We start from the raw sequence: 25,645 nt of genomic DNA, 5'->3' as shown, positions 1-25,645 counted from the left end.
TTTTAGAATAATCTTGTCTGTGGTTACAAAAAAATCTTGCTGGAATTTTGAAAGGAATTATGTTAAACCTATATATCAATTTGGGGAGAATTGACATCTTTACTTTGTTGAGTCTTTCAATCCATGAACATGGTATGTCTCTCCATTTAGTTAGACCTAGATTTCTTTCAATAGTAATTTGTAGTTTTCAGCATGTAAGTCCTGTACGTGTTTTGTTAGATTTACATGTAGGTATATTTTTTTTGAGTGATTATAGATGGTATTGTATTCTTAATTTTAGTAATTGCTAGTTCATAGAAATACAGTTTATCTTATATCCTGTGACGTTGTCTACGAAGACAACCCTGTCATCTGCAAACGGGGACAGCTTTATTTCTTCTTCCAATCTGTGTGCATTTTCTTGCCTCATTACACTGTGTTGAGTACGAGTGGTGAGCAGACATCCTTGCTGTGTTCCCCATCTTGAGGAGAAAGCATTAACTGTAAGATTTTTGTAGATGCTCTGTATCAAGTTGAGGAAATTCTCTGAGAGTTTTTATCATGGATGGATGTTGAATATTGTCAAATCCTTCTTATGCGTTGAATGATATTTTCATGTGGTTTCACTGATTTTCAGATATTGTACCAGCTTGCATCCCTGGAATAAATCCCACTTGGTCATGGTATATAATTCCTTTTAAATGTTGTTAAAATATGTTTGTTAATATTTTGCTGAGAATTTTTGCATCTATATCATGAAGGGCCCTGGTAGTTTTCTTTCTTTGTATCATCTTTGGTTTTGGTATTGGGATAAATCATAAAATGAATTGGAAAGTGTTGCTTTCTCATCTATTTTCTGGAAAAGATTGTATATATGTGGTGCTAATTCTCCTTTAAATGTTTGGTAGCGTTCTCCAGGGAAACCATCTGGGCTTAGAGATTTCTTTTTTGAGAATTTTGAAATTAAAAATTCAATTTTTAAAATAGTTATAAGACTATTTGAATGCTCTGTTCATTTTGGTAGTCCCCCCCCCCCCGCCTTAGGAATTGGTTCATTTAATTTAGATTGTCAAGTTTATGTGTTAAAGTTGTCCCTATCATTGCCTTATTATTCTTTTGACATCTGCAGGGTCTGTAGTGATACCCCCAATACCTTTCTGATATTGGTAATTAATTTGTCTTTTCTCTCTTTTTTCTTTGTCAGTCTTGCTAGAGGCTTGTCAGTTTGATTGATCTCAGAGAACCAGCTCTTCATTTCATTGATTTTCCCCTGTATTGATTTTCTGTTTTCAGTCTTACTGATTTCTGCTCTTACTATTTTTCTTCCTTCAGCTCATTTGGGTTTATTTTGTTCTTTTTCTGGGTTCTTGAGATGAGAGCTTAGGTTATTGATCTGAAACTTTTCCTTCTTTCTAGTACATGTACTTAGTGCTGTAAATTCTCCTCACAGCTCTTAAGTGGTGTCCCACAAGTTTTGATATATTGTATTTTCATTTTCTTTTAATCCGATTTCCTTGAGACTTCCTCTCTGACACATGGATGAGTTAGAGGAATGTTGCTTGTTTCCAAGTGTTTGGAGATTTCCCTGTTACTTTTCTGTTATTGATTTCCAGTTTGATCCCACTGTGGTTGGAGAACACATTCTGTATGATTTCAGTTCTTTTAAATTTCTTGAAGTTTGTTTCCTGGCCCAGGATCTTGGTGTAGGTTTCATAGGCACTTGAAAAGAATGTGTATTTTGCTATTTTGTGGTGGATGGTTCTGTAAATGTCAATTAGATCCTGTTAGTTGATGTTTAGCTCTCTGTATCTTTGTTGATTAACTTTCTAGTTCTTTCAGTTGTTCAAGAGAGGGTTTTGAAGTCCCCAATTCTCTTTTCTCTTTCTACTGGTTTGTGCTTCATATATTTTACTGTTCTGTTGTCTGGTACATACACAAGATTGCTATGTCTTCTTGGTGATTGACCCCTTGACCATTGTGAAATGTCCCTCTCTGTCTCTGATAATTTTCTTTGCTCTGAGATCTGCTTTATTTGATATTAATATAGAAACCCTTGTTTTCTTTTAAGTTTGCGTGATTTATCTTTTTCTATCCTTTTTTATATTTTAATTTTTCAAAGTTTTATTGAGTATAGTTGATTTAAATCAAGTTAGTTTCAGGTGTACAGCAAAGTGTATAGTTAGTTTCAGGTGTACAGCAAAGTGATTCAGCCATATATGTATGTATATATGTATTTTTTTAACTTGCCTTTATCATATTCGAAGTGAGTTTCTTGTTGACAGCATATAATTGAGTCTTTAAAAAAAAAATCTATTCTGCCAATCTCTGTCTTTTAATTGGTCCATTTAGGCCATTTACATTTAATGGAATTATTGATATGTAAGGGCTTAAATCTGCCATTTTATTTTTTGATTCTGTTTTTTCTTCTTGATTGTTTGTTTCTCTGTTTTTTTCCCCTTGCCTTCCTGTGGGTCACTTGAACATTTTAAAAAATTTTATTTTGATGTATCTGTGTTTTTTGTTTTTTCTTTTAAGAAGGGTACAAGTCCTCCTTTTTAAAAAAAATTTATTTATTTTATTTATTTTTGGCTGCACTGGGTCTTCATTGCAGCATGTGGGCTTCCTCTAGTTGCGGCGAGCAGGGGCTGCTCTTCGTTGTGGTGCGCAGGCTTCTCATTGCTCTGGCTTCTCTTGCTGCGGAGCATGGGCTCTAGACGTGCAGGCTTCAGTAGTTGTGGCTTGTGGGCTGTAGAGCGCAGGCTCAGTAGTTGTGGCACACAGGTTTAGTTCCTCTGCGGCATGTGGGATCTTCCCGGACCAGGGCTCGAACCTGTGTCCCCTGCATTGGCAGGCAGATTCTTAACCACTGCGCCACCAGGGAAGCCCTGTGTCTGTGTTTTTTATTTTGTTATTATTATTTTTAAACATCTTTATTGGAGTATAATTGCTTTACAATAGTGTGTTAGTTTCTGCTTTATATCAAAGTGAGTCAGCTATACATATACATATATTCTCATATCTCCTCTCTCTTGCGTCTCCTTCCCACCCTCCCTATCCCACCCCTCTAGGTGGTCATAAAGCACGAGTGTGTTTTTTAAAAGTAACAGCTCTACTGAGATATAATTCCATACCATATAATTTACCCATACAGTGTACAAGTCAGTAGTTTTTAGTCTATTCAGAGTTGTGTAACCATCACCGCAATCAGTTTTAGAACATTTTCATCACTCTGAAAGAAACCCCCTGTCTTTCGTCAGTCACTCTCATTTCCTCCATCCCTCCCTAACTTCACTATTCCTAGTTTTAGGCAATCACTGGTCTACTTTATGTCTCTATAAACTGTTCTGGACATTTCATATAAATCGAATCATACAACATGTAACCTTTTGTGTCTAGCTTTTTTCAGTTAACATCATATTTTTGAGGTTCACCCATGTTGTAGCATGACAGTACTTCATTCTTTTTCAGGGCTAAACAATATTTCATTGTATGGATAGACCACATTTTGTTTATCCATTCTTCCACTGATGGACATTTGGGTTGTTTCCACTTTTTGGCTATTATGAGTAATGGTGCTATGAGCATTCAGACACAAGTTTTTGCGTGAGTATATGTATTCACTTCTCCTGGGTAGATACCTAGGAGTGGAATTGCTGGGTCATGTAGTAACTCTGTATTTAACCGTTTGAAGAGCTGGCAGACTGTTTTCCAAAAACGGCTACACCATTTTACAATCCCACCAGATCTTCACCTGCATTTTTAATGTGATTTTTATTATAGCCATTCTAGTGAGTGTGAAATGCTATTTCATTGTGGTTTTAATTTGCATTTCCCTAATGGTTAACGATGTTCAGTATCTTTTCATATGCATATTGGACGTTTATGTATTTTCTTTGGAGAAATGTCTCTTTACATGCTTTATCCATTTTAAAATTGGGTTATTTGTCTTACTGTTGAGTTGTCAGAGTTTTTTTTATATATTCTACATACAAGTCTCTGGTCAGAAATATGATTTACAGATATTCCTTCCCATTTTTTGTTTTTTCACTTTCTTTGTGGTATTCTTTGAACCACAAAAGTGTTTAATTTTTGTGAATTCTAATTTATTTATTTATTTTTTTTTCTTGTGCTTTTGGTGTTTAAGAATCTACTGCCTAGTCTAAGGTCACAAAGATTTAGTGTTTTACAGTTTTAGCTCTTAACATTAAGGTCTTTGATTCACTTTAAGTTCTGTGTATGGTGTGAGGTAAGGGTCCAACTTCATTCTTTAACATGTGAATATCCAGTTGTCCCAGCACCATATGTTGAAACACAGTTTTTCCCCCACTGGATGGTCTTGGCACCCTTGTTGGCCGTAGACACATGGATTTATTTCTAGACTCTCAATTCTGTTTCATTGATCTATATGTCTATCCTCATACCAATACCACACTCTCTTGATTACTGTAGCTTTGTAGTAAGTTTTGAAATTGGGAGGTACTAGTGTTCTTTGTTCTTCCTTTTCAGTATTGTTTTGGCTATTCTGGGTCCCTTGCATTTCCATATGAATTTTAGAACTGGCTTGTCAATTTCTACAAAGATGTCAGCTGGGATTTTGATTAGGTTTGCATTTGCTCTGTAGATCAATTTGGGGAGTAGTCCCATCTTAGCAATATTAGATCTAATCCATGAACATGGATACCTTTCTATTTATTTAGATCTTTAGTTTCTTTCAACAAAGTTTTACAGTTTTCAAAGTATAAGTTTTACACTACTTTTGTTAAATTTTTTCTTAGGTATTGTGTGCTTTTTGTTGTCATTATAAATGGAATTTCTTCCTGAATTTCATTTTCAGATTGTTCATCGTAAGTGTATAGAAATACATTTGATTTTTGTCTATTGATCTTATATCCTGCAACCTTGCTGAACTTGTTTCTTAGTTTTAATAGTCTTTTGGTTGATTCCTTAGAACTTTCTTTGTACAAGATCATGTCATCTGTGAATAGAGATAGTTTTTCTTTTCCAACTATATGTCTTTTATTTTATTGTCTTGCCTAATTTCCCTCACTCAAATGTAGAACTTGTACAATGTTGACCTCCTTGCCTTGTCCTTGAGGTTAGTGGGACAGCATCCAGTCTTTCACCATGGGCTATGATGTTACTTGTGGGTTTTCCACACATGTCCTTTATCAGATTGAGGAAGCTCCCCCCATTCCTAGCTGGTTGAGTATTTTTTAGGTGCTGAGTGTTTTTATGTGTTATTTATGTGCTGTGCGTTTTTAGATGACAGATGTTAGAATCGTCTGACAGGTTTTTTTTGTCTTGTTTTGTTTGTATTGTTGTTGTTTTGTGTTGTTTATCTGACAGAGGTTTTCAAGCAACACTGCAGTATTCCAGTATTACATAGTCACAATTAATTTTGATATCAGCTTGTCAGAATTCTTCAATATAGTTGACTTTATAATTTTATAGTTTCCATGATCTTGAGCATCATGTAAAAGAGATGCCAGCTTCTCTGGTTGAAACAGTATATGGAGTTTAGGAAATTCAGATTAACTCCTTTCCTCATGAGAAAACACATCTAGATCTTGAAAATAAATTATGCGCTGGATTTACAAATCAGGGAAAAGACATTGTGTTGTCTTTTTAACCCATTATCAAAGCAGTCTGATTTGCCCAGGATTCCCCTTGATTGCAGGAATTTGGGGTATTACATGGAAGTGCTTTTTGGTCTAGTGGTTTCTCTGAAAAGGGTCCCCTCCCCTTTACATGCTAGCCCATTTAAAATATTAGAAGTTACGTTTATGTTCTGGGAATTCGGAAAATATTAGTTTATAAAACTGCTCGTCTATTAGCCCGCGAGGACACAGCTCTTAAGAGTCTGTAATTCATGGATACCCTTCAGAGGGAGGAAAAAATTCCACCCTCAGTGTGAAGGTAGGGCTTCCTTCGAGTCTAGACACAGGGAACCCTCCGCTTCAGCCATGGGTCAGAAATAAACATGGAAAATGTCTTTTCTCCATGTCTCCGAGAGATGTTTTCCTTTGCAGGGGACATGAGCTATTTCCTTGATTGACAGATAGACAAATAGATGACCGGTGGGGACAGACAGGACCCCGTCATCCTCCCTACAGAGTCTCCCCATGGTCAGAGTCAGCCCCCCCTCGCTGCCGCCCCCTTGGGGTGCTCTGGACAGCGTGGCTGAGACCAGCCTAGCGGTCCCGGTAACCGCTCATCCCTGGTCCTCACCGCAGAAGAGGGGCATGGCCTGAACCACACGTTAGGATACAGGTGGACTGACAGACTTTGCCACCAGCCAGCTCGGACTGCTCCTGCAGGCGAGTCCACCTGCCTACCTGTCAGGTGTAGTTGTTTAAAGGTTGTAAACAGGACCCTCGTACAGATATAGAGAGAGTGCATGTCAGGGCTGTGTCTACGTCGACGTGAAGGAGCCGGCAGGGTGGGCCCCCCGGGGAGGGGGAGGGACGTCCTGGACCTGCCGGGCCCGACCCTAAACTGGCTAATGTCCTGCAGGGCAGAACCCGTAACCTTTGGGGGTGTCTCTTCTATGGAGAGATATCTTTGCATCTTTCCTGGACAAAAAACTGAATGAGTGTGCACGTCACCGGACGGAGCCTGGGCAGAGCACGAGCAGGAGGGTGGTCCTTGTCCTCGGATCATCCCCTGGGCAGCCCCTCTGACGGTGAGGGGTCGAGCAGTCGATAGTTTGCTTAATTTCCAAGTTTTTAATAATCTGTGACCCGTCGCCCACCCACCTGGAACTGATGTTCGCCTGTCCCGTGAGCTTGCCCCCCACCCGGCTGCCTGCCCGTCACGGGGCAGGTAGAGCCTCTCCATCCGGCCTTTCCTGACCTGGTGGCTTCGGGGCCAGGGGCCGGGGTGGTCTTGCTGGAGCAGGTGCTGCAGGGGCTCTGCCCGTCTCTCTGCCCCCAGCCTCTCCTGCAGGCTGGGCTCCCAGGTGGCGCCTCCACGGCCAGGTCCCCGTGAGGACCAGCCTCGTGCTCTGTAGAGCGGGGGAAGCATCTGAGTGAGGCGCGTTCCCAGTACTCAGCGGTGTCGGTCGCAGGGCCCTCGCTGTGGTCCCAGTGGCTGGGGGGACCCGTGACCCACTTCAGTGTGCCTGGCGTATCGGGAGCACCTCCCACCCCACCAGGCAGCAGGAGACCACCCAGCGTCTGGCGGGATATGAGTGTGTGGCTGCGGCTTCCCGCACCTCCAGGGCGGTCAGGGGAGCAGGCCTGGGGCGGAGCTGACCCACCTGGCATTGTTTCCTCTTCCCGAGCCCCCAGGGGAGGGTCTGTTCCATCCTAGAATGTGGTGGGACCAGTGGGCCTTGTCCCAACCTAGTGACAGCTCAGGATGAACCGTGTGACCTCTGGCCAAGGGATCAGGGACATCTCTCTCTCTCTCTTTCTCTTTCTCTCACACACACACACAGATGCACACACGCACCTCCCCATCCCGGGCTCCCCTTCCACCTGTGCACACCCCCCGACACCCACAGTCTCTCAGGGCGCCCGGTGTGTCTGGGGCTGGCGGGCTTCAGGATGCAGAGGGGGAGGTTCTGGTGAAGGCGGCTGGATAGCGGATACCTGGATACCTGGCAGGCGGAACGAGCAGGGGAGGGCTGGGGAGGACGCGCCCGGGGCTCCTGAGGGTCTGCAGGGGCTTGGTGCCCCCCAGACGCGTCTTCGATGCTTTTTACCCAGGAGCGGTCTGGCTGTTTGTGCTCTGTCCTGATCACAGCTTTGAGGCCTTGGCGAGCCTGTGAGCCTACAGGACGGCCCTCGACCTCGGAGGCCGGGAGGCCTGGGCCTGACCCTGGGGGACCACACGTGAGGCCTTTCAACCTCTCACCTCAGCCAACCAGCTTGTCCTGGGGGGCCTGGCCCTTCCCGGGGTGCCCACGGAGCCCCCCCGTTCCCGGGCAAACCCAGTTGGCTGGTCCCCTCCCTGGGCCTCGGTTTCTGGAGATCTGGGTCTCCATGGCCCCCACCTCCTGGCTTGTCTTGGGAACCACATGAAACTCGGGGGGAGGCAGGGAAACGACAGAGCTGTGGCCGTGGCCAGGTGCTGGGAGGGAGGCCCCCGGTCCCCGCCTGGTGCCCCCCAGCCTGCCCCGCAGAAGAGCTGCCTCCACGGGAGGGGGAGAGGGGGATCCTGCCCCCAGCCTGGACCCACCTCTAGGAAAGAGCACGCCACCCAACGTGCTGTCAGTAGCTGCCGGTGATCGGCATTCCCCGGCTGTAAAGTCGGGTGTTTGTATTTATGGTCTTTATTTTTCATATCGGTAACTGCCTTTTATGGCCCTGCTGTCGGCCTCAGCCTGCGCGCTGGACTTCCCTCCTCACCCAGGACGCGTCCGCGTCGCAGGGGTGCTTCGGGGAGATCTGGTTTTGTGGTTGAGATTCTCACGCTGGAGCACGAGAACAATTGTGTGTAGCTTTTATTTGGCCCCCAGGATTCTTCGTGCGTTATCCGTATTTCCTTTAATTTGTGGGATTTCTAGTAAATGGGCTTAAAAATAGGTCTGGGCGTGATGCCAGGCAGATGCGGGCAGCAGGCATCTCTGCGTCTCTCTGTGAAGGCAGAGTGGGGCAACCCCCGTGTCACTCGGGCCTGTGTCTCCTGCGGGTCCCTCTGGGGGCCCCGCCTCTGCACCCCAGGACAGGCAGAGGTGCACCAGCCCAGGGGCCCCGACTCCAGGTTGCGTTTGGGGGGCCCGGGGCCAGGGCTGGGCAGGGTGTGTGCTGAGCGCTGGTGCTCGGGGCTGCCCGGGAACGTGGGGGCCGGGGGTGCTGGGGTCTGTTTGAAGGAAGGGAGACAGACGTGTGCTCTGACGCAGGCCGGGTCACCTGTTGTTGGCTCCGCACCTCCTGGGCAGCAGCTGTGCCCCCAGGTGCCCTCAGTGCCCCAGCTGCACCTCAGCCCCCAGGGACCCTGAGACCTGGTGTCAGTGCCGCCCACCAGGGCCCCGGATGCCCCTCTGGCGCCCACCCGTGGGGACTGGTGCTGTGTTGGGCTCTGAGTTGCCCGGAGCCTTCAGTTCTGTAGCCCCTACGCTGTGTCTCCCCGCAGACAGGGGTACTGGGCCCCGAGGGCAGAGCTGAGGCCCACGTGGGCCTCTCCTGCGCGTGCAGGGCTGGAGCCCCCTCGGGGGTCAGGGGGCCCACTGTCACGTCCAGTCCTGTCCCCACGCCCTTCAGTGGCTTGGTGCTCTGGCTGTGCCTCCTGCCTGCCAAATTCCATCCCCAGAGTGGGGCACTGCCTGGGGCTGGGGGGGCACATCTGCTCTGATTCTCCTCTGCTGTGGACTCAGATCCCTCTGGAGAGCTGATTAAATGTGGATGCAGGGGAGCCCAGGAACTGGACCCCTGGGTGGGGGGGGTGGCTGGGTGTCCCCCAGTGGGGAGGGTAAGGAGGCGTGGTGGTGGGAGCCCCTTGGGAGAAGGTGGGACATGCTGGCCGGCCCCAGGCCCCAGGGGAGGAGCGGCGGGGTCCCTGAGGTGCCGCGGGCGTATCCCCTGCCCCACGCTTGTCTCTTTCTTTAGGGCCGCGGGGGGTGAGGCTGGCTAGGGAGTGGCCTGGGGCACCGCCGCCCAGCGCCAGGCCGGGGGAGGGGGGGGCGGGGGGGGGGCCCTGAGCCAGCGCCCGCCAGCAGCCACCTTGGCGGGAGCGTGGAGGTGGGAGCTGGTGCGCCGTGACCCCGTCTCAGCCTATTTGCCCCCCCCTCACCCCAGCAGCTGATTTAGTATTTCTGTGTCGGTCTGATTTACATTAGATTTTTAAGCATAATTAGAAATGCAGGGGAGCTTTGTGTCTTACCTCGACTATTTATGGCATGATATGCAGATGAGGAGAGCTATGAATATTAAAGATGGGAGTGCGTGCAGAGGCGCTGTCGTTAATGAGTTGGGTGACCGGCCCGGGCCTGGCACGCGCCCCCTCCACCTGCCGCCCGCTACCCCCGTCAGCCCTCGGAGGGGACAGCAAGGTGCTGTAAGGCCGAGGGGGGCGAGTCTGGCTCCAGGGGCCCAGCTGCCCAGCCCGGGCAGCCCCTGCTCTCAGTGCCGGCCCCCGAGTGCCCCCAGCCTGGGTGCGGGGGGGGGAGACCCAGCTTCAGCCTACGAGGGAGGAGTAGGGTGCCGTCTGCAGGCGCGTATCTGGCTTTTTAAGTTACTAAATGATTCCCGAGGGGCACACTCTTCAAGCTTACGGTATTTAAGTTACAAATACGGGTGAGAGAGATTGTTGGCTCTGTTCAGAACACTGCTTAATTCTTCTCAGGCCTTCTGGAACCATCTGGTGGCTAGTCCATGGACTTGGTGGGTGCAGGGTGGGCGGGTGGGCCCATGGGGGCCACTGCCCTCCCTCTGGGCCGGCCGCTGCTGTTTCTTTAGGTTCACGCCCTGTTTGTTCGGCTCCCGACCCCCTCTCCGCACGAAATATCTGAGCGGAGGGTCAGAGGCTGGCGTGTTGGTGGCAGGCAGTCATGCCTGGTAGGCGGTGGCATGTCGGAAGGAGCCCCAGCTGCATTGTCCCCCCCGCACATGGGATGAGCTGGGCCACCCAGACCCCTAGGCTGGACCCTCTTCAGAGCCCACCGCATGGGCCACGTGCTGTGTGACGCAGGGCCCGCTGTCCCATCTGGGAGGACGTCCACCCAGCCCCTGCCCAGCCCCCGCGGTCCTGCGGCCAGTGGGGCTGATAGGGCCTGGCTGTGGGTGCCACACCCAGTGCCCTGGGCCCTCGGGGGGCTGGGGGTGCTGTCTGGAGGGCCGGCAGGGAACTTAGGTGTGTGCTCCGTCTCTCTGAGGACCAGCCCTGCATCTGTGGCTCTCTCCTTGGGGCGGCAGGGGACGGACTGATAAGCACATTTTTGAATTTGCAGATTCTGGCAGGCTGCCCTTCTCTGGTTGAAAAAGAAAAAGCTTCTAGGCAAACATTTGTTAAAACCGGCTTTTATGCCTGGTGCCGGTCCAGGCTGTGGTCTGGGTAGAGGCTGCCCAGGTGCCTGGCTGAACACAGGAGGCCTGTTGCCTCTGCCTGTCAGGCTGGGGCTCAGCGAGCTGCGAGGGGCGGGGTGTACCGGAGGTGTGGCCGCAGCCCGGGGCCCGAGTGGCCCTGAGGTTTCGAAGGCCTGTGCGCCCCCTGCCCTGGGCACAGGGGACTCCAGGACAGCCAGACGCAGAGGCCGAGGTGGAGTTCTCATCTCTGCAGCAGAGTCCTGGAGGCCCGGGGCAAGTCCAGGCCTCAGCGTCCCTCTGTCCAGCAGGGTCAGTCCCCACCCTCTTGATGACCTCGGTTGCCCGGAATCATGGGTGTTGAAAGCAGGCAGCTGGGCAGGGTGGTGACTGGCCAGGAAGCTCATCCTCTGGGTACCTCAGCCTCCTCGTCTGCACCCACCTGGAGGGGGTGGGGCTGGGAGGTGAGCACACAAGTCGGGACCGTGGGGAGGGGCTCCGAGCAGCTGAGACCCTACCCTGGAGCCCTGGTTCCCTGCCCGGGGCCTTCCATTAGCAGCCTGGCCCCCTGACAGCCCAGCCCTGCTTTGTGGTGTATTAAAAGTTTCATGCAAACCTGAGGCTCAAGCAGGCCGGTGCCTCGCCCGGCTTTCAGGGGGCCTGGCACGCCCGAGCCGGGCAGCCTTGCTTCAAACAGCCGCCCGGACCTCCGAAGGGTCAGCCCCCAGGCCGCTTGCCCCTTGCCCCTCGGGGGAGCACAGCTCACAGCCGAGCCAGAGCATCCACGGGGGGCTGCAGGTGGGGGTGCCAGAGAGCCTGGTAACGAGCCTGCGCCGCGATCGGAAAGCAAGGCCGTCGCTCTGATAGCTGCTGTCCGGAGTGACACCCCGCCCCGCCCACGCTCTCCTGAGAGCCTCCGCGGGGCAGCCTGGGCGGTATTCCTGACGCCCCGACGCGCCCACGTGTGTTCATGCCGACTCAGTAACCTGCCCACCTCCCTGCAGGACACGGCCCTGGGGGATGTGGCCGCTGGGGCCTGGCCCCAACTCCGGAGTGCCCTGCCTTTTAGGAGGTGGCCTTGCTGCCCGGCCGGCTTCTCCCGAGGTCCTGAGATGGCAGGGCTTGGCGGCCGGGCAGCGGGGCTGCCACGGGGATGGGCCCCCGGCTGGGGGCTAGGTGCTGGGGGTGAGAGGGGCTCCTTTTTCTGCTGCCAGAATGTTCCCTGGCACACCTGCCCCCTTCTTCCACTGCGGTGGCTGTGTTTAATGGCTGTGCGTTTGCCGAGGTCCAGGCCGCTTATTAGATTGGTAAAATTAAATCCTGCAAAATAATTTAATTTAATTTGTCTCGCCTCCCTTTCCCTCTCTGGTGGTGCTCCTGCAGAAATTAGACGCTGCGTTCCTACGCGGCGCCGTGCCCCTGCCGTAGCAGGCCCTTTAGGATCTGGGGTGGCGGGGGGAGGCTGGGCTCTGACGCCCCCTGGTCCCCTGTGTGCGCGCGTGTCTGCCCCTCTTGGGGCTCATAGCCCCACATCCTTCTCTCGGCCACCTGTGGGTGCGCGGCCCGCCGGGGGCTGGGAGGCATTCTGGTGGACAACCCATAATCCCATCTGTCCCCAGGGGAGGGTCCACAGAGAAGAGACCCCCCCCCTCCACTTGTTCCTGGGGAGGTCTTAGAGTCTGTGTGGAACGGGCCTCCCCTGAGGCTGGCACAGTTGCAGGGGCTGGACTTTGGCTTTGTTATGTCCCAAAGCGGGTTCCATTCTGAAGGGCGTTATGAGGGGGAGGGTTCCGTGGTGCAGTGGCTTTGAGGATGGCCAGGATGAACAAAGATAGGATCTCGGATGTTCCTCCCGGCTCTCCAGGACTTTCTGTGAGTGGACGGCACAGGAGTCTTGCTGTGGCGGGAAACAGAAGAGGTGGTGCTGCTTGGGTAGCAGGGGGTGGGCAAACAGAGGCACAGAAGGGGAAGGAGGTCGTGTAGGGCTGGGCAGGGGAGGCCAGCTCAGGCCCCTGGCCCCTCTCCTCTCCGGCCACTGCCCACGGATTGGCCCTCGGCACGTCCTGCTTTCACAGCCCTGGGTGTGTAAGCCAAGCCTTTATTTTATTCTTTTCTCCTAAAGTTCAGCTTTGTTCTCGCTCCGGCCGAGGCTTCTAAGAAAGCAACCTGAAACCAGCTCGTGCCGGGCTGTCCTGGGCTGGGCTGTGGGGTGGCGGCCTCACCCACACAGGTGGCTTGAGGACACGGCAACAACAGGGCTGGTTGTCCCCATCCCCAGGGCCAGACGGCCCCGTCACCTTCCAGGGGGAGGATGGTCCCCTCTCTGGGTGAATGGTCTGGCCACAGCCCCGGGGGGCAGGCGCGTGAAGCACGGACGGGGCCTAGGCGGGCGCCGGTCTCTAGCCGTGTGCCAGTCTCTAGCCGAGCGCTTTCCTAATAACATCGTCTGCCTCGACCCTGTGGTCACCATCGGAGGGTGAACGTGACCCCCCTCCCAGGCGGGCATCCCAGACGTGGAGTCCTCTGCTGGAGGCCATAGGACCTGCATTTGAGCTGGCTGGCGCCGGGCCTGGCCTGGGGGGTGGTACCCAGCGGAACCCAGGAGCCGCTCTTGGAAGGGTCGGCTCCGCAGACCTCGCTGTGCCCTGCTCTCAGTTCAGAACCTGGCTGCTCCCTGCCCAGCCCTGGGCAGTTGGGACCCTCTGGGGGCCAGTGCACTCTGCGCCTTTGCCGCTTCCGCCCACCCCAGCCAGGCTTGGTCACCCCCTCCCCTCTCACGGCCCGAGAGCCCCCATCTGGCTCAGGAGGCCCCACCTCACTCTCTGGGAGGCTCCCGGTGGTGGGTGAAGGGGCCCTCCCCACTGTGCTGTGTGTCCCTGGGCCGCACAGCTCCTCTCTTGCGGCCCTCCCTGGCTGTGCCCAGCATTGGGTGAAACGCCCATCAGGCATCGGACAGACTTTCCCAGCCTCGGCAAGCTCCCGTGTGGCACCTGGGGGACTTCCCTGCAGAGCTGGCAATGAAGCAGGGGCCTGACGGTGGCAGCTCTTCTCCACCCAGGGAGGGCCTGGGTGTAGCACAGCGGAAGGGAGAGCTCGTGTAGGGCAGTGGAAGGCTGGGTGTCCTGCACCCAGGCCAGGGTTGGCTCCTGCCCTTCCCTACCCATCACGGGCCCCACTGTCCTTGGGCCTCTGAGTGTCCCTCTGTTTCTCCACGTTGGCTCCATGTGTGTGCAGTGTGCCCCCCTTTGTGGCTGGGCAGGGACACGAGGCTGTTCCTGCACCCCCCGCCCCCGCCCCCCAAGGCCCCAGTCGCTCATCTTGGGGCTAGTGGGCTTCTCCGGGGCCCCAGGAAAGGGGGACCACCAGGATGGACCAGCCCAGTCTGGGAGGCCTGGCAAGGCCACCCAGTGGGGGTGAGGGGAGGTGTGCAGACCCGGGCGTCCACGTGGACCCGAGAGTGCAGTGCGTTAAGGGCCCTCGGTCCGTCACCTGGTGGCCGAGGCCAAGCCAGGACGTGAAACCTGGCTGGTGCTGAGATGGTGGCCGCCCCACGTAGGCCTCGAGCAGGAGGAGGCCCAGCCAAGCCCCGCGCTCTCCCCGCACAGCCCCGGGTCCCCAGAGCACCGCGGGGACCGTTTCTGTTCAGGCTGCACGTGCGGGCCTGTACTGCCACCGCCCCTCCAGTTGTCAGCAGCCCCGCGCGGGAGGCACCAAGCCGCCTTTGCTGCTCGCTGGGCGGCTTCCCTGCACCTGGACTTCTTCCCTCTCTCCATTCAGCGGCTTTTTATCTGGCCTCGGAAGCTGAGCCCACGGTGTGTGAATGGGGAGGCGCCAGATGGCTCTTTCTTTCTCTCCGGATGCCTCGGAAGGCACGGTGGGAGGGGTGCTGCCTGTCGCCCCCCCCCCCCCCCCGCCTTGCCCCAACATCACCTGGTGGTGGCGATGCTGGGCGCTGCAGGAGACAGACCTCCCCTGGCCCTCTCCACTCTCAGCCCTGGCCCTCTCCACTCTCAGCCCTGCCCCTCTCCACTCTCAGCCCTGCCCCTCTCCACTCTCCTCAACCCTGCCCCTTCTTGCAGGCTGCCACAGTTGGTGGCAAGCAGGGAAACTGAGGCTGGGCAGGCCAGTGGTTTGCCCCAGGGCCCACGCGGTCCAGCAGGTGGGGGCTTGAGCCTGGAACAAGGTGCCATCCTCTGCAGCAAAACAGGCAGTGCACACAGCACGGCCGCCCCTGCCCAGGAGAGGCTCAGTAGACGGCGGACACTGTGGGCCCCGCACCGCTGGCCCGGCCACGCGGGTAACCTGGGGGCAGTGCCTTTGCTGCCACCTCTCTAGGGCAGGTCCTTCGGGGGCTCCTGGCTGATGGCCACCACGGGCTTGGCCCCCGGTTGTAATCACAAAGTTGTACTCCTTTAAGAGAGCTGCCCCGGCTGGGGAGTTGGGGGACAGGGTGAATACCTGGGGTTTTGGGGCCAGACTAGCTGGGCCTGCTGCTGTGGGACCCCAAGAACGGGGGAAGGCGGGCACTGGGGCCTGCAGGGCGCTGGGGGAAGGGGGGCTGGGTCTCTTCCTCCCTGGCCCCTTGCTCTCACCTCTTTCTGCCTCATTTTCTCATCTCCCTTCTTTTCCTCCCCTGCTCACCCAGCTTCTGCCCTGTCTGCCCCGACCCCCTGGCCTCCCTGCCCCCCTCGCCGGCCCCCACCCGACACCCCGCCGCCTGCCCTGCAGGAGTTGGGCTGCTCTGCCAGCCCCGCAGACTGTTTGGCATAGTTTAAATGCTTTGACACTCGGGCTGTACTGGATGGCAGGGTGGCAGTTTACTGGGTAATTCATATGCAAAACTGCACTATAAATTTCCAGGCTGTCTCAGTTGCCGTGGCACCACGAAGCGTCTCTCCCCGTACAGTACAGTATTTCTGCCATCTTTGTTTGCATTGCAGTGAGTCATCAAAAGTCTGTCTTGTACCAACACCCGGAGCCCTGCATTCCTCTGGCACCAACACTCCACTGTTTTTAAAGCCGGGGCTGGGAGCTGGCATTTACTTCGGCTCCCAAATCAAAGGCGGCTATTCATTCCCGAGAGCTGCCTGAATGTCCGTCTGCATCCGGCCTCTTCATTTAGATGCTGTGCGCTGCCCCGGAGAGCCGGGCTGGGTGCAGCTGAGCCGAGGCCCAGCCCAGCCGAGACTCTCTGTCCCCCTCCTCCCCCCATCCTCCTCCTCCCCCTCCTCCTCCTCCTCCTCCTCCTCCCCCTCCCCCCGCAGCTCCTCTCGCCCTCCCCACCCCAAGGGCTCCCGCTCCGTTTGCTGCATTCCCGGAGCAGCTGGCGGCTGCGGGCGGCCGGCGTGCGGGCGAGCCTGCCCCTGCCAGGCTGAGCGGGCAGTGCCGGGGCCACGGCGGCAGCGGCCAAAGGTAGGTCTCCCCTGCCGCCGGTGCCACCCGCCAGGCCGGCAACTTCTCCGCAGCGGGGGCACTGCGGGCCCTCCCCCCGAGCGGCCGCCCACCTGCTCAACTCCTGTCGGCGGCCGGGCCGGCGCTCCGCCCTCCTTCCGCCGGCCGCCCGGCGCCTCTGTGGCCGCCCGCACTTTCCTCCCGCGGGACCGAGCGGCCCTTTGTACGGGCGCCGACTGCGCAGAGTTGGGCCGGCGCCTTCTCCGGCCCGTCCGTCCCGGCCCCGCTTCTCTGAGTCGGACACCAGATCCACAGCCCGGGAGCCCCATCCCCAGACCCTGCGGGCTGGCGGCATCCGACAACAGCCAATCCCTTGCTCGGCTCTCCCCTGTCTCCCCACGACCCCTTTCGTCACCTGGGCTGGGAGCGAGCCAGCAGGGATCGGCTGGCGTCGGGAGCTGGGGGGCCGGGAGGGCGCGCAGGTGGGGCTGCGACAGGCTCCCAACTCCTGGGCTGGCAGCCGGGTCCCCGAGGCAGCTCGGGCTGGGGGAGCCGGGCGCGGCTCGGAGCCCCTCTGGCCCGAGGTCTCCTTTGCCTGGAGGGCAAGCAGAGGTGGTGGAGAGGCTGAGTTCTCCCAGCTTCCGCTCACTTCCCTGGGCAACCGCTCCTGCCCGCCTCTCCCGAGGGCCGAAGGGGCGGCTTCTCAGCCGGCGGGGCAGAATGCCCCCCCTGGCGGGCCCTCCGCACGGCTGCTCTAGGGAAAAGGGGAAAAGCAAACCGAAACCAAAGCCTCCGAGAAACCGCCCCCCACGAGACCCCCGCCACACACACCGCGGTGCCCTGCCCCTCGCTCTGGGTTCGGGCCCCTCCCAGGGGACAGGCGGCAAGGGGCTCCTTTGCTGCTAACTTTTTCCTGGGAGAAGAGTTGTGCGGACGCGGGCCTGCCGCCTTCGCCCCTCCAGTGCTGTGGGTGGACCGCCCGTCCCGTCCTCCCATCCTCTCGTCCTCCCGTCCTCCCGTCTGTCCGCCGCCTGCAGGCCTGTTCTCATCTTCTGCCAGGACAGGGTGTCTCCTGGACCCGAGGGCTTACGCGCTCTGCTGGGTGGCCTCTGGGAGCATCCCAGGGTGGCGTGGGGGCCAGCCACCCCCACCCCGGCTATGGAAACCCAGCTGGGGCTTCTAGCATCCTGGGCGGCACTGACGGCCCTGCCAGGGTCCCACCGTCGGCCGGGTCTGCGGCGAGACCTTGTCTGGCTCGTTGCGGCTGGAGGGTCTGGGGGTGCCCTGGAGGGGGGCCCGGACACTGGGGCAGAGCGGGGTGGTGCGGGGCTTGGCCCTGCCGGTGGGCCGCCGGACGTCCAGGAGCCTGACCCTGACCGCGGCGCCCTGCGCCCTCTCTCCCTCAGATGTGCCCCGCTCGGCCGCTCCCGCACTGAGAGTCTGAGGCCCACCCGCCGCCCCCGCCCGCCATGTCGCAGATGCTGCACATCGAGATCCCCAACTTCGGGAACACCGTGCTCGGCTGCCTCAACGAGCAGCGTCTGCTGGGCCTCTACTGCGATGTGTCCATTGTGGTCAAGGGCCAGGCCTTCAAGGCCCATCGGGCCGTCCTGGCCGCCAGCAGCCTCTACTTCCGCGACCTGTTCAGCGGCAACAGCAAGAGCGCCTTCGAGCTGCCGGGCACGGTGCCGCCCGCCTGCTTCCAGCAGATCCTGTCCTTCTGCTACACGGGCAGGCTGACCATGGCGGCCAGCGAGCAGCTCGTGGTCATGTACACGGCCGGCTTCCTGCAGATCCAGCACATCGTGGAGCGCGGCACGGACCTCATGTTCAAGGTGAGCTCACCCCACTGCGACTCGCAGACCGCTATGATCGAGGACGCCAGCTCCGAGCCCCAGAGCCCCTGCAACCAGCTGCAGCCGGTCACCGCCGCGCCGCCCTACGTCGTGTCCCCCTCCGTGCCCATCCCGCTGCTGACCCGCGTCAAGCACGAAGCCATGGAGCTGCCGCTGGCCGCAGGCCCAGGCCTGGCCCCCAAGCGCCCGCTGGAGACGGGGCCCCGGGACGGCGCGACGGTGGCGACGGGCCCCGCGGTGGCGGCAGGCACGGCCCCTCTCAAGCTGCCCCGGGTCTCCTACTACGGGGTGCCCAGCCTGGCCACCCTCATCCCCAGCATTCAGCAGGCGCAGTACTCCCAGGGGGAGCGGACCAGCCCGGGAGCCAGCAGCCTGCCCACCACCGACAGCCCCACCTCCTACCACAACGAGGAGGACGAAGAGGACGACGAGGCCTACGACACCATGGTGGAGGAGCAGTACGGCCAGATGTACATCAAGGCCACGGGCAGCTATGCAGGTAACGCGTGCTGGGGGCCTGTCCCCACGCCACCACTGCGGCCGCCTGCCTGCGGGCACGGGCGGACCTCCGGGCACCTCCTGTGTGGGCACCGAGGCTAACCTGGCCTTACCCCGTGGCACTCACAGCCTGGCAGGAAGACGGGCACGTCCGGGGGCCAGGGCACCCCGGGGGCACAGCTCGGGGTGGCCACTGTGCTGCAGGTGTACAGGGACAGTCCCCAGCCCAGACCGGGCGAGCTGGCAGGAGCTGACACCTGAGGCAGGAGCAGGACCCAGGTCCGTCTCGCAGGGCCTTAGCTAAGGACTTTAAACTCGATCCTGGGTGAGATGAGAGGCCACGGGAAAGTTCAACCACAGCGTAGCGTGTGGGACGGAGCCCTGGCTTTCACCGGACCGATGAAGAGACTGAGGGCCTCAGTGGACCAGGGACCTGCCTGAGGGCTCACAGGGCAGTGTGTGACCCAGACTGGTCACTCACCTGCTTGAGGCCTCAGTGTCCCTGTCACTGAGGTGCCTGCCCCAGCAGGCCCATCTTCGCTACCTTTGACCTCAGCCCTTTCCCCACCCATGTGCTTTTGCCTTCCCTCTGACTCAGGGAGGCCAGAGAGTCCCTTGGGCCCCTCCCAGTCGCGGCCGTCTCCCTGGGGCCAGCACCAAGCGGCAGGCCAGAGAGTGCCTCTTGAGCTGAACGTGTTGCCCCTCAACTTATTTTGGGGGGGGACTCCTGCATTTGGGATCTATAAACCCAACACGCACTGATTTGCGATGCCTGGTGTTGCCTGTAAACTGCATCACAGTCGCCAGAGATGGTTCAGGATTTGCTGCGTGAAGGGTCCCGTAGTTGAGGCCCCAGGTCAGGTGTCCCCTTGCCTTCTGTGTTCCCCGAAAACTGGCTGTGTGCCTGGGCCCGCTGCCTGTCCTGATTTGCATGCGGGGCCCGTGTCCAGTAACTGGCCCGGATGCATGCTGCCAGTGGGAAGTGGCATCCCAGAGCTGGGGCCCCAGGGGGCAGTTTGGGGACTCTTTCCGCCCCTGAGACCCACCACGTCCTTGCGCCCTGATGGGGCCGACGCTGCCCCTCCTCTCCCTCCCCCTTCCGCTCCTCCCCCTCCAGGCGGGCACTGGTCCATCAGTCCTGGGGGGCGGGAGCAGAGGATGCCTGGTGCACTGGCCAGCTCGGGCCGTTGGGACAGCCGGTCCCCGTGTGGCACTGGACGGCTGGGTTTCGGTCTCTGGTCTGGCCAGCGTGGGCCCTTCTCAGCGTCCCTCTCAGAGCTGTGGGCGAGGCACTGCCCTGGGCAGCTCCCCCCAGGGGCTCTGGGCCTTGGTTTTCCCAGAACTCATGACTTTATCTGAATGCGTGTTGTCATGTTTGTATGAATCGTGCAGGATACTAGCACACAGACCACCTCCGTCTGGACTGGGTATTTTCCGCTTAGTGGTAGGGGGTGGGGCTTGGTGTTCCTGACACCGAGAAACCGCAAGCTCTGGTGTGGGTCAGGCCTGGACGGGACCCCGGGAACCACCCGTGTGCAGTTTCCTCTGCCCGACCCCGCCATCTCCCTGACAGCCCCCAGGGGGTCGAAAGATCGGCTGGCACCCAGACTGGGCCAGAGGGAGCTGGGGTGGCTCCCAAGCCCCTTCCCCAGGGAAACAGGCTACACGGGCTCAGGGCCAACCCCGCAGCCCCTGAGGACCGCCCCCCCCCCGCCCCCCCAGTGCCAGCAGCTGGACGGGGCTCAGCGGAGGGGTCAGGACAGAATCTGCTGAGGGCCCAGGGGTGGGGCTGCCCACCGGTGGTCCCTGGCGGTGCAGTGCCGAACCAGGAGAGGACCCTAGTTCAGGTGTCGCCCCAGGGTCCTCCCTGTATGGCCCCCTTCCCGCCAGCGTGGCCTCGGGCCTTGGTGTGTCCGGGACGGTGAGAGACAGCACAGGTGCTGGGATTGCTGGGTGTGGGTGCAGGGCGGCAGCCCGTCTGAGGGCACCTGCCCCTCTGGCTGCATGAGCCTGGACCCTCTCCTCACCCGGACAGTTGTGGCCCACCTGCGCCCTTGGATTTTCCAAGGAGCCAAGGGAGGTGGCCGTGGACAGCCCGGGGTGCGGCTTGGGAGACGGAGCTGCCCCACTGCCTTGACTGGGACTGGGTCTTCTCACCAGCCCCTCCCGCACTGAGACCAGCTGCTGCGTCCTACTGGGGCCGGGCACGGCTCGGCCAAGGCCTGTGAGCCCCGCACCCCACATCCCTGGCAGCTCTGGAGGTGGGACGGGGTGGAGGGAAGCTGCGAGACTGGGGCCGGTGGCCTGGGAGCCTGTCTCCAACAGGACTCGGGAGGCTCCGGTCTGGGTTTTCTCCTCCCTGAGCCCGTAAGTGGGGCAGGGAGGGGGTGTGTGATTTCTTGGTTAAAATCTAGGTTATCGGCAGTGACGTTGCTGGCATCACTGGGCACCGGGCGCGCTGGGAAGAGGGTCGGGGGGAGGGTCCGTGGGGGCCGGGCAGGCAGAGAGGGGCCTGTCCCCGAGGGCTGGCTACTCCTTGGGCGCTGGCTTCCCGTACCCCAGGCTCCCTCTGCGTTGGCCTGGTCTGGCCAGGGGGCATCCTCACACCCCCCACGGGCAGCCGAACAGCCAGGTGCCCCGTGCCGGGGCCTGGACGAGGATTGGGCAGGGCTCTCGAGCTGGTGGAATCTGGAATGTTCTAAGGTGAACTGGCGCAGGAGGGTTCTCAGGAGTCCCTTCTCCTTTCGGTTTCCCCACCTGCCAAGGGAGGGGGTGGCCTGAGTGACCTTCAGGGGTCTTCTCTCCAGCACGCCGTGTGCAGGAAAGCGAAGGAGGCAGAGCCCTGCACTGGAGACCCCGTCCCCACCCTCATCCCTGGGAAGACCTGTTAACAGCTCCCACGTGATGGGCTTCTTGTTGTGGAAATCGAGGAATTGAATATTACAGATGAGTGGATGGACTCTTGATCCCTCCCCCCAGCAGCCCCCGCGTGGTTTCCTGTTTCCGTCCTGTGTGTTCCTCCATTCTGTCCAAGTCCTGTGTCATCGTCCGTTAGTGGAGATGCCGTGGTTGATTTATACACTTCCCTGTTGGAGGATATTGGGTGGTTTCTAATTGGTTAGGTTAGGAGAGGTGCCACTGGGAAGGCCCTAACCATGATGGGGCCGGTCAGACTCACCCCACATCGCAGTGGGCTCAGCCCCCCACCCCGGGGCCCAGGGCAGCTCCTGCTGCAGCTCCGCAGGGCCCAGAGCCGGTGGGCATCTTTCTGCACGTCAGCCTCTAGCCGGGAGTGGAGCAGGAGCGAGGGGCCACCCCGTCAAGGCAGTGCGGGTCTGGGGGGGCTGGTGTTGGTTCCGGGGGTGGGCAGGGCACAGAGGGCACTCCGCCGTGAGGGGTCCGCTTCCATGGTCTCTACTTGTTCACGCTCTTTGGGCACATCTGTACCCACAGGCTGCGAGCGGTGGTGGCCAGGAAGGGCGTAGTCCCTGCCCTTACCTGCTGTGGACACAGACTGGACCCTGACGCGGTGTTTCATCGTGGCGGGGGGCCACCGTCAGGGCAGGCTGCCCCTCGGCCCGGGAGTGAGGCTGAGGGGTGCGGGGATGAGCCGACAGAGGGCATGGAGGGGGAGGTTCCCATGCCAACCTGGGCCCCCTCCCCTGCTCTCTGCGGTTCTGACCACCTTCTGGCCTCCAGGCCCGCCCCCTCACTGGGCAGATGTTGAATCCTGCAGGCGGATGTGTTCCCTATGGGCTTCTGAGCCACAGGCCCGCCTAGGTGTTCACGCACCAGCCCCGAGCTTCCACCTTCACGCTTTCCCGGGAGGGGACCGCCGCGGGGTGCCCTGCCGGTGTGGCCGGTGAGCTGGTGGCCCTGTGTGGCCCTGCTCTCCCTTCCCCTCCGGGTCTGCCCGCTGTCCCCACGCCTGGACGCGGGACGGACCCTGGTGGTGCGCGGGAGGGGGTCCTGGCACGCGGCAGCACGTCTGTTCCCGGGTTCCGCCGCTCTGAGCAGGGGCCGCAGAATGGCTCCTGCACGCGGGAGGATAGAGCCCTGCCCCGGGCCAGGCCTTCCCAGCATGGCCTGTGAGGTCAGCGCGGCTGCTGGCCCATCTTAGCCTGCAGCGTTCCCCCCCCGCACGGCAGGGCGTCCCTCCAGCAGAGCCTCTGGGAAGCCTGGATGGCGGCTGCTCCCACCCACAGCTCAGAGCTCACGAGCTGTCGCTTGGGGGTCCCACAGAGAGGGAGCAGTCAGCGTGGGTTCTGCAAGCCCCACTCCCTGCCACCCACGCTGCCTCCTGCCCTGGCCCAGGAGCGTCCGCACCGTTAGAGCCCAGCACGACCCCTGGCCTGGCTACAGTGGCACCCAGGTGGGGGCGGCCTGCCAGGCTCGGGGGGTTCCCGCTCTTCTAAGGCAGCATCCTGGAAGCTCAGACCAGGCGAAGGAGGTGCCAGCGCCAGCGTGTCTGTCCCACTGTATACCCCGGAGGCTGCCCTGAGGGCTGGCCGGGCACCCCAGGCGCCATCTGGGGCTCATCCCTGAGGGCCTCCAGGAGTGGCCCCCCTGGCTCCCTGGCCTCAGCTTCCATGCAATGTCACGTTAAACCCTCACGCCCCCAAGCACCCTGAGATTTCTTCTTAAACCAGTTTTATTGACGTGTAACTTACATACCTCGGTGACACGGGTATGAAACTACCCCTTTGAGATCTGGGTGTGGTGCCATTAGCACAGTCAGATGGAGAACGTGTCTGTCACCCTGGGGGCCCTTGCGCCCCTTTGCTGGCATCCCCTCCCCCACCCCCAGCCGTGGGCAGCCTCGGATCTGCTTTCTGTCCTCTGGATACTTTTGTCCACCACGTAAACAGAGTCAGGCTGTCTGCACTCTGGTCCGGCTGTCTCGTCAGCAGAATGAGTTTGAGACGTGCCTGTGCTGGGTGGGCAGGCCTGCCTTTTTCTCCCCCTCTTTTTTATTTATTAAAGCGTTTACACACAATAAAAAGGGCCAGTTTCAAGTGTACAGGTGATGAGTTTGGCCATTGTAATCAGTCAAGTACCACGGTCAAGATACACAACAATTTACTTCCCTCAGATGTTTCCCCGCGTCCTCCCCACCCCATCACACCACCGCAGCCCCCATTGCTTTCCATCACTATCATTTTTCCTTAAGTGGGATCACACAGAACGGAGTCTTTTATTTTTGACTTTTTTCATTTACTGTATCTTGAGATCGATTCATCCCTGTGGTTCTGAGTGTGGGTCCTTGGTCCTCATGGTTGATGGTATTCTCCCATGCCGTGGACATGCCACCAGTGGCAGTCATGTGTGGCCATTATCATCGTGCTGCTGTGAACATCCACGTACATGTGGGACTGCTTTTTTGTTCATCTACTGAAATTATTATGTGGGTTTTCTCCTTAATTTTACTGATGTGGTGTATTGCATCAGTTAATTTTTAATGTTGAACCACCCTTGAACTCCTGGGATAAATCCCACTTGGTCATTATGTTTTATTGTTTTATATATTGCTGGATTCAATTTGCTAATGTTTTCTTAGGGAATTTTGCATCTACGTTCATGAAGGTTAATTATCCTTGGTTTGCCTGTAGTATCTTTGTCTGGTTTTGTAGGAGGATATGCTAACCTTATGTCTCTTCTCCTTAATTTTCTGAAAGAGTTTGTATAAGTTTGATGTTATTTCTTTCTTAAGCATTTGATAGAATTCATTCACCAGTGAAGCCACTTGGGCCTGCAGTTCTGTTGTTGTTTTTGTTCCTTATGGGAAGGTATTCAATTATACATTCTGTTAGTTTAGATGTAGAACTGTTCAGCTTTCTCTCACATCTTGCTCGAGCCGTGGTAATTTATGTCTTTCAAGGAATTTATCCATTTCTGATCTATGCAGGTATTAATATAGCCGTGCCAGCTCTCTTATGTTTACTATTTACCTGGTGTTGGCTGTTTTCATCCTTTTACTGTTAACCTACCTGTGTCTTAAAGCTCAATTCTTATAGGTAGCACATGATTGAGATCTGCTTTTTTATCCAGTCTGACCACCTTTTATTGGGAATCTTTTGACCATTTACGTTTAGTGTAATTTTCAAGGGGGTTAGGTTCAGGTCTGTCATCTCACTATTAGTTTTTTATTAGTCATGTTTTCTTTTTTTACTCTTTTCCACCACTTTCTGATTGAATTTTTCCAGAGTTTCTCTTTAGCTCTGCTGTTGGCCTAGTGGTTAGACATCCCCCCCACACCCCCGCCATGCTTCGGTCATCTGGAGCTGACTCATGAATCTTTGACTTATCCCATCAACCTTCTCAGGTGTATCACCCCCTCCTGTGGAACTCAGACTTTCAAAACAGTGTGTTTTCATTTCCCCTCTCCGGTCCTTAGTGAAATTGTTGTCATGTATTTTACTTCTTCATAGGCTGTGAGCCTTATGATGATGTTATTGTTTTTACTTGAAACAGACAGTTGTCTTTTTTCCACTTTTAGTCACTTTTAAAATTTAAATAGAGTAGAATTTACTGTTTGGGGCAAATTGTTCTCTGAGTTTAAACAAATGTATATAGTCATGTGATCACTTCCATAATCAAGATACAGAGCAGTTACCTCCCACATTTTATCATCCCCCTGCGTCCCCTTTGTAGTCTTTTCTTCCTCTCCCCCAACTCCTGCGACCACTGGTCTGTTTTCTGTCTCATCAATGGAATCACACAGTGTGTGGCCTTTTGAGTCAATGCATTTGAGGTTCATTCATGTTGTGTGAGTTTGTGGTTCTTTTGTTTTTTTTTTTTTTTTGGACTGCTGAATAGTATTCCCACAATGGGTTTATCTAGTTGCCAGTCAAAGCACCTTTGGTTTATTTCTAGTTTTTAGTGGTAATGGATTGAGCTGCTACAAACATGGCATCTAGGTTTTTGTGCACCCTTGAATTGTCAGTTCTATTTGGTAAA

The 25,645-nt window shown here is 56.6% G+C and overlaps 1 protein-coding gene across 3 annotated transcripts in view; it reads left to right on the top strand.

Moving 5' to 3' along the window:
* Positions 1 to 25,645, top strand: part of NACC2 (NACC family member 2) — a 93,931-nt gene that overhangs the window by 41,678 nt on the left and 26,608 nt on the right. For 2 of the 3 annotated variants that reach the window (XM_036855399.1, XM_036855400.1), the window contains exon 2: positions 17,741 to 18,689. In XM_036855399.1, the coding sequence (XP_036711294.1) occupies positions 17,804 to 18,689 (886 nt within the window). In that variant the 5' untranslated portion in view covers positions 17,741 to 17,803. Of the gene's footprint in view, positions 1 to 16,268; positions 16,356 to 17,740; positions 18,690 to 25,645 lie in introns of those variants that run through there. The other variant, XM_036855398.1, reaches the window with a different exon arrangement.

The sequence above is a fragment of the Balaenoptera musculus genome, chromosome 6, assembly GCF_009873245.2.
Source record: "Balaenoptera musculus isolate JJ_BM4_2016_0621 chromosome 6, mBalMus1.pri.v3, whole genome shotgun sequence".
NCBI classification, from domain to species: Eukaryota; Metazoa; Chordata; class Mammalia; order Artiodactyla; family Balaenopteridae; genus Balaenoptera; species Balaenoptera musculus.
The sequence above is the reverse complement of the archived record's forward strand: the minus strand, read 5'-3'. Positions and strand labels throughout refer to the sequence as shown.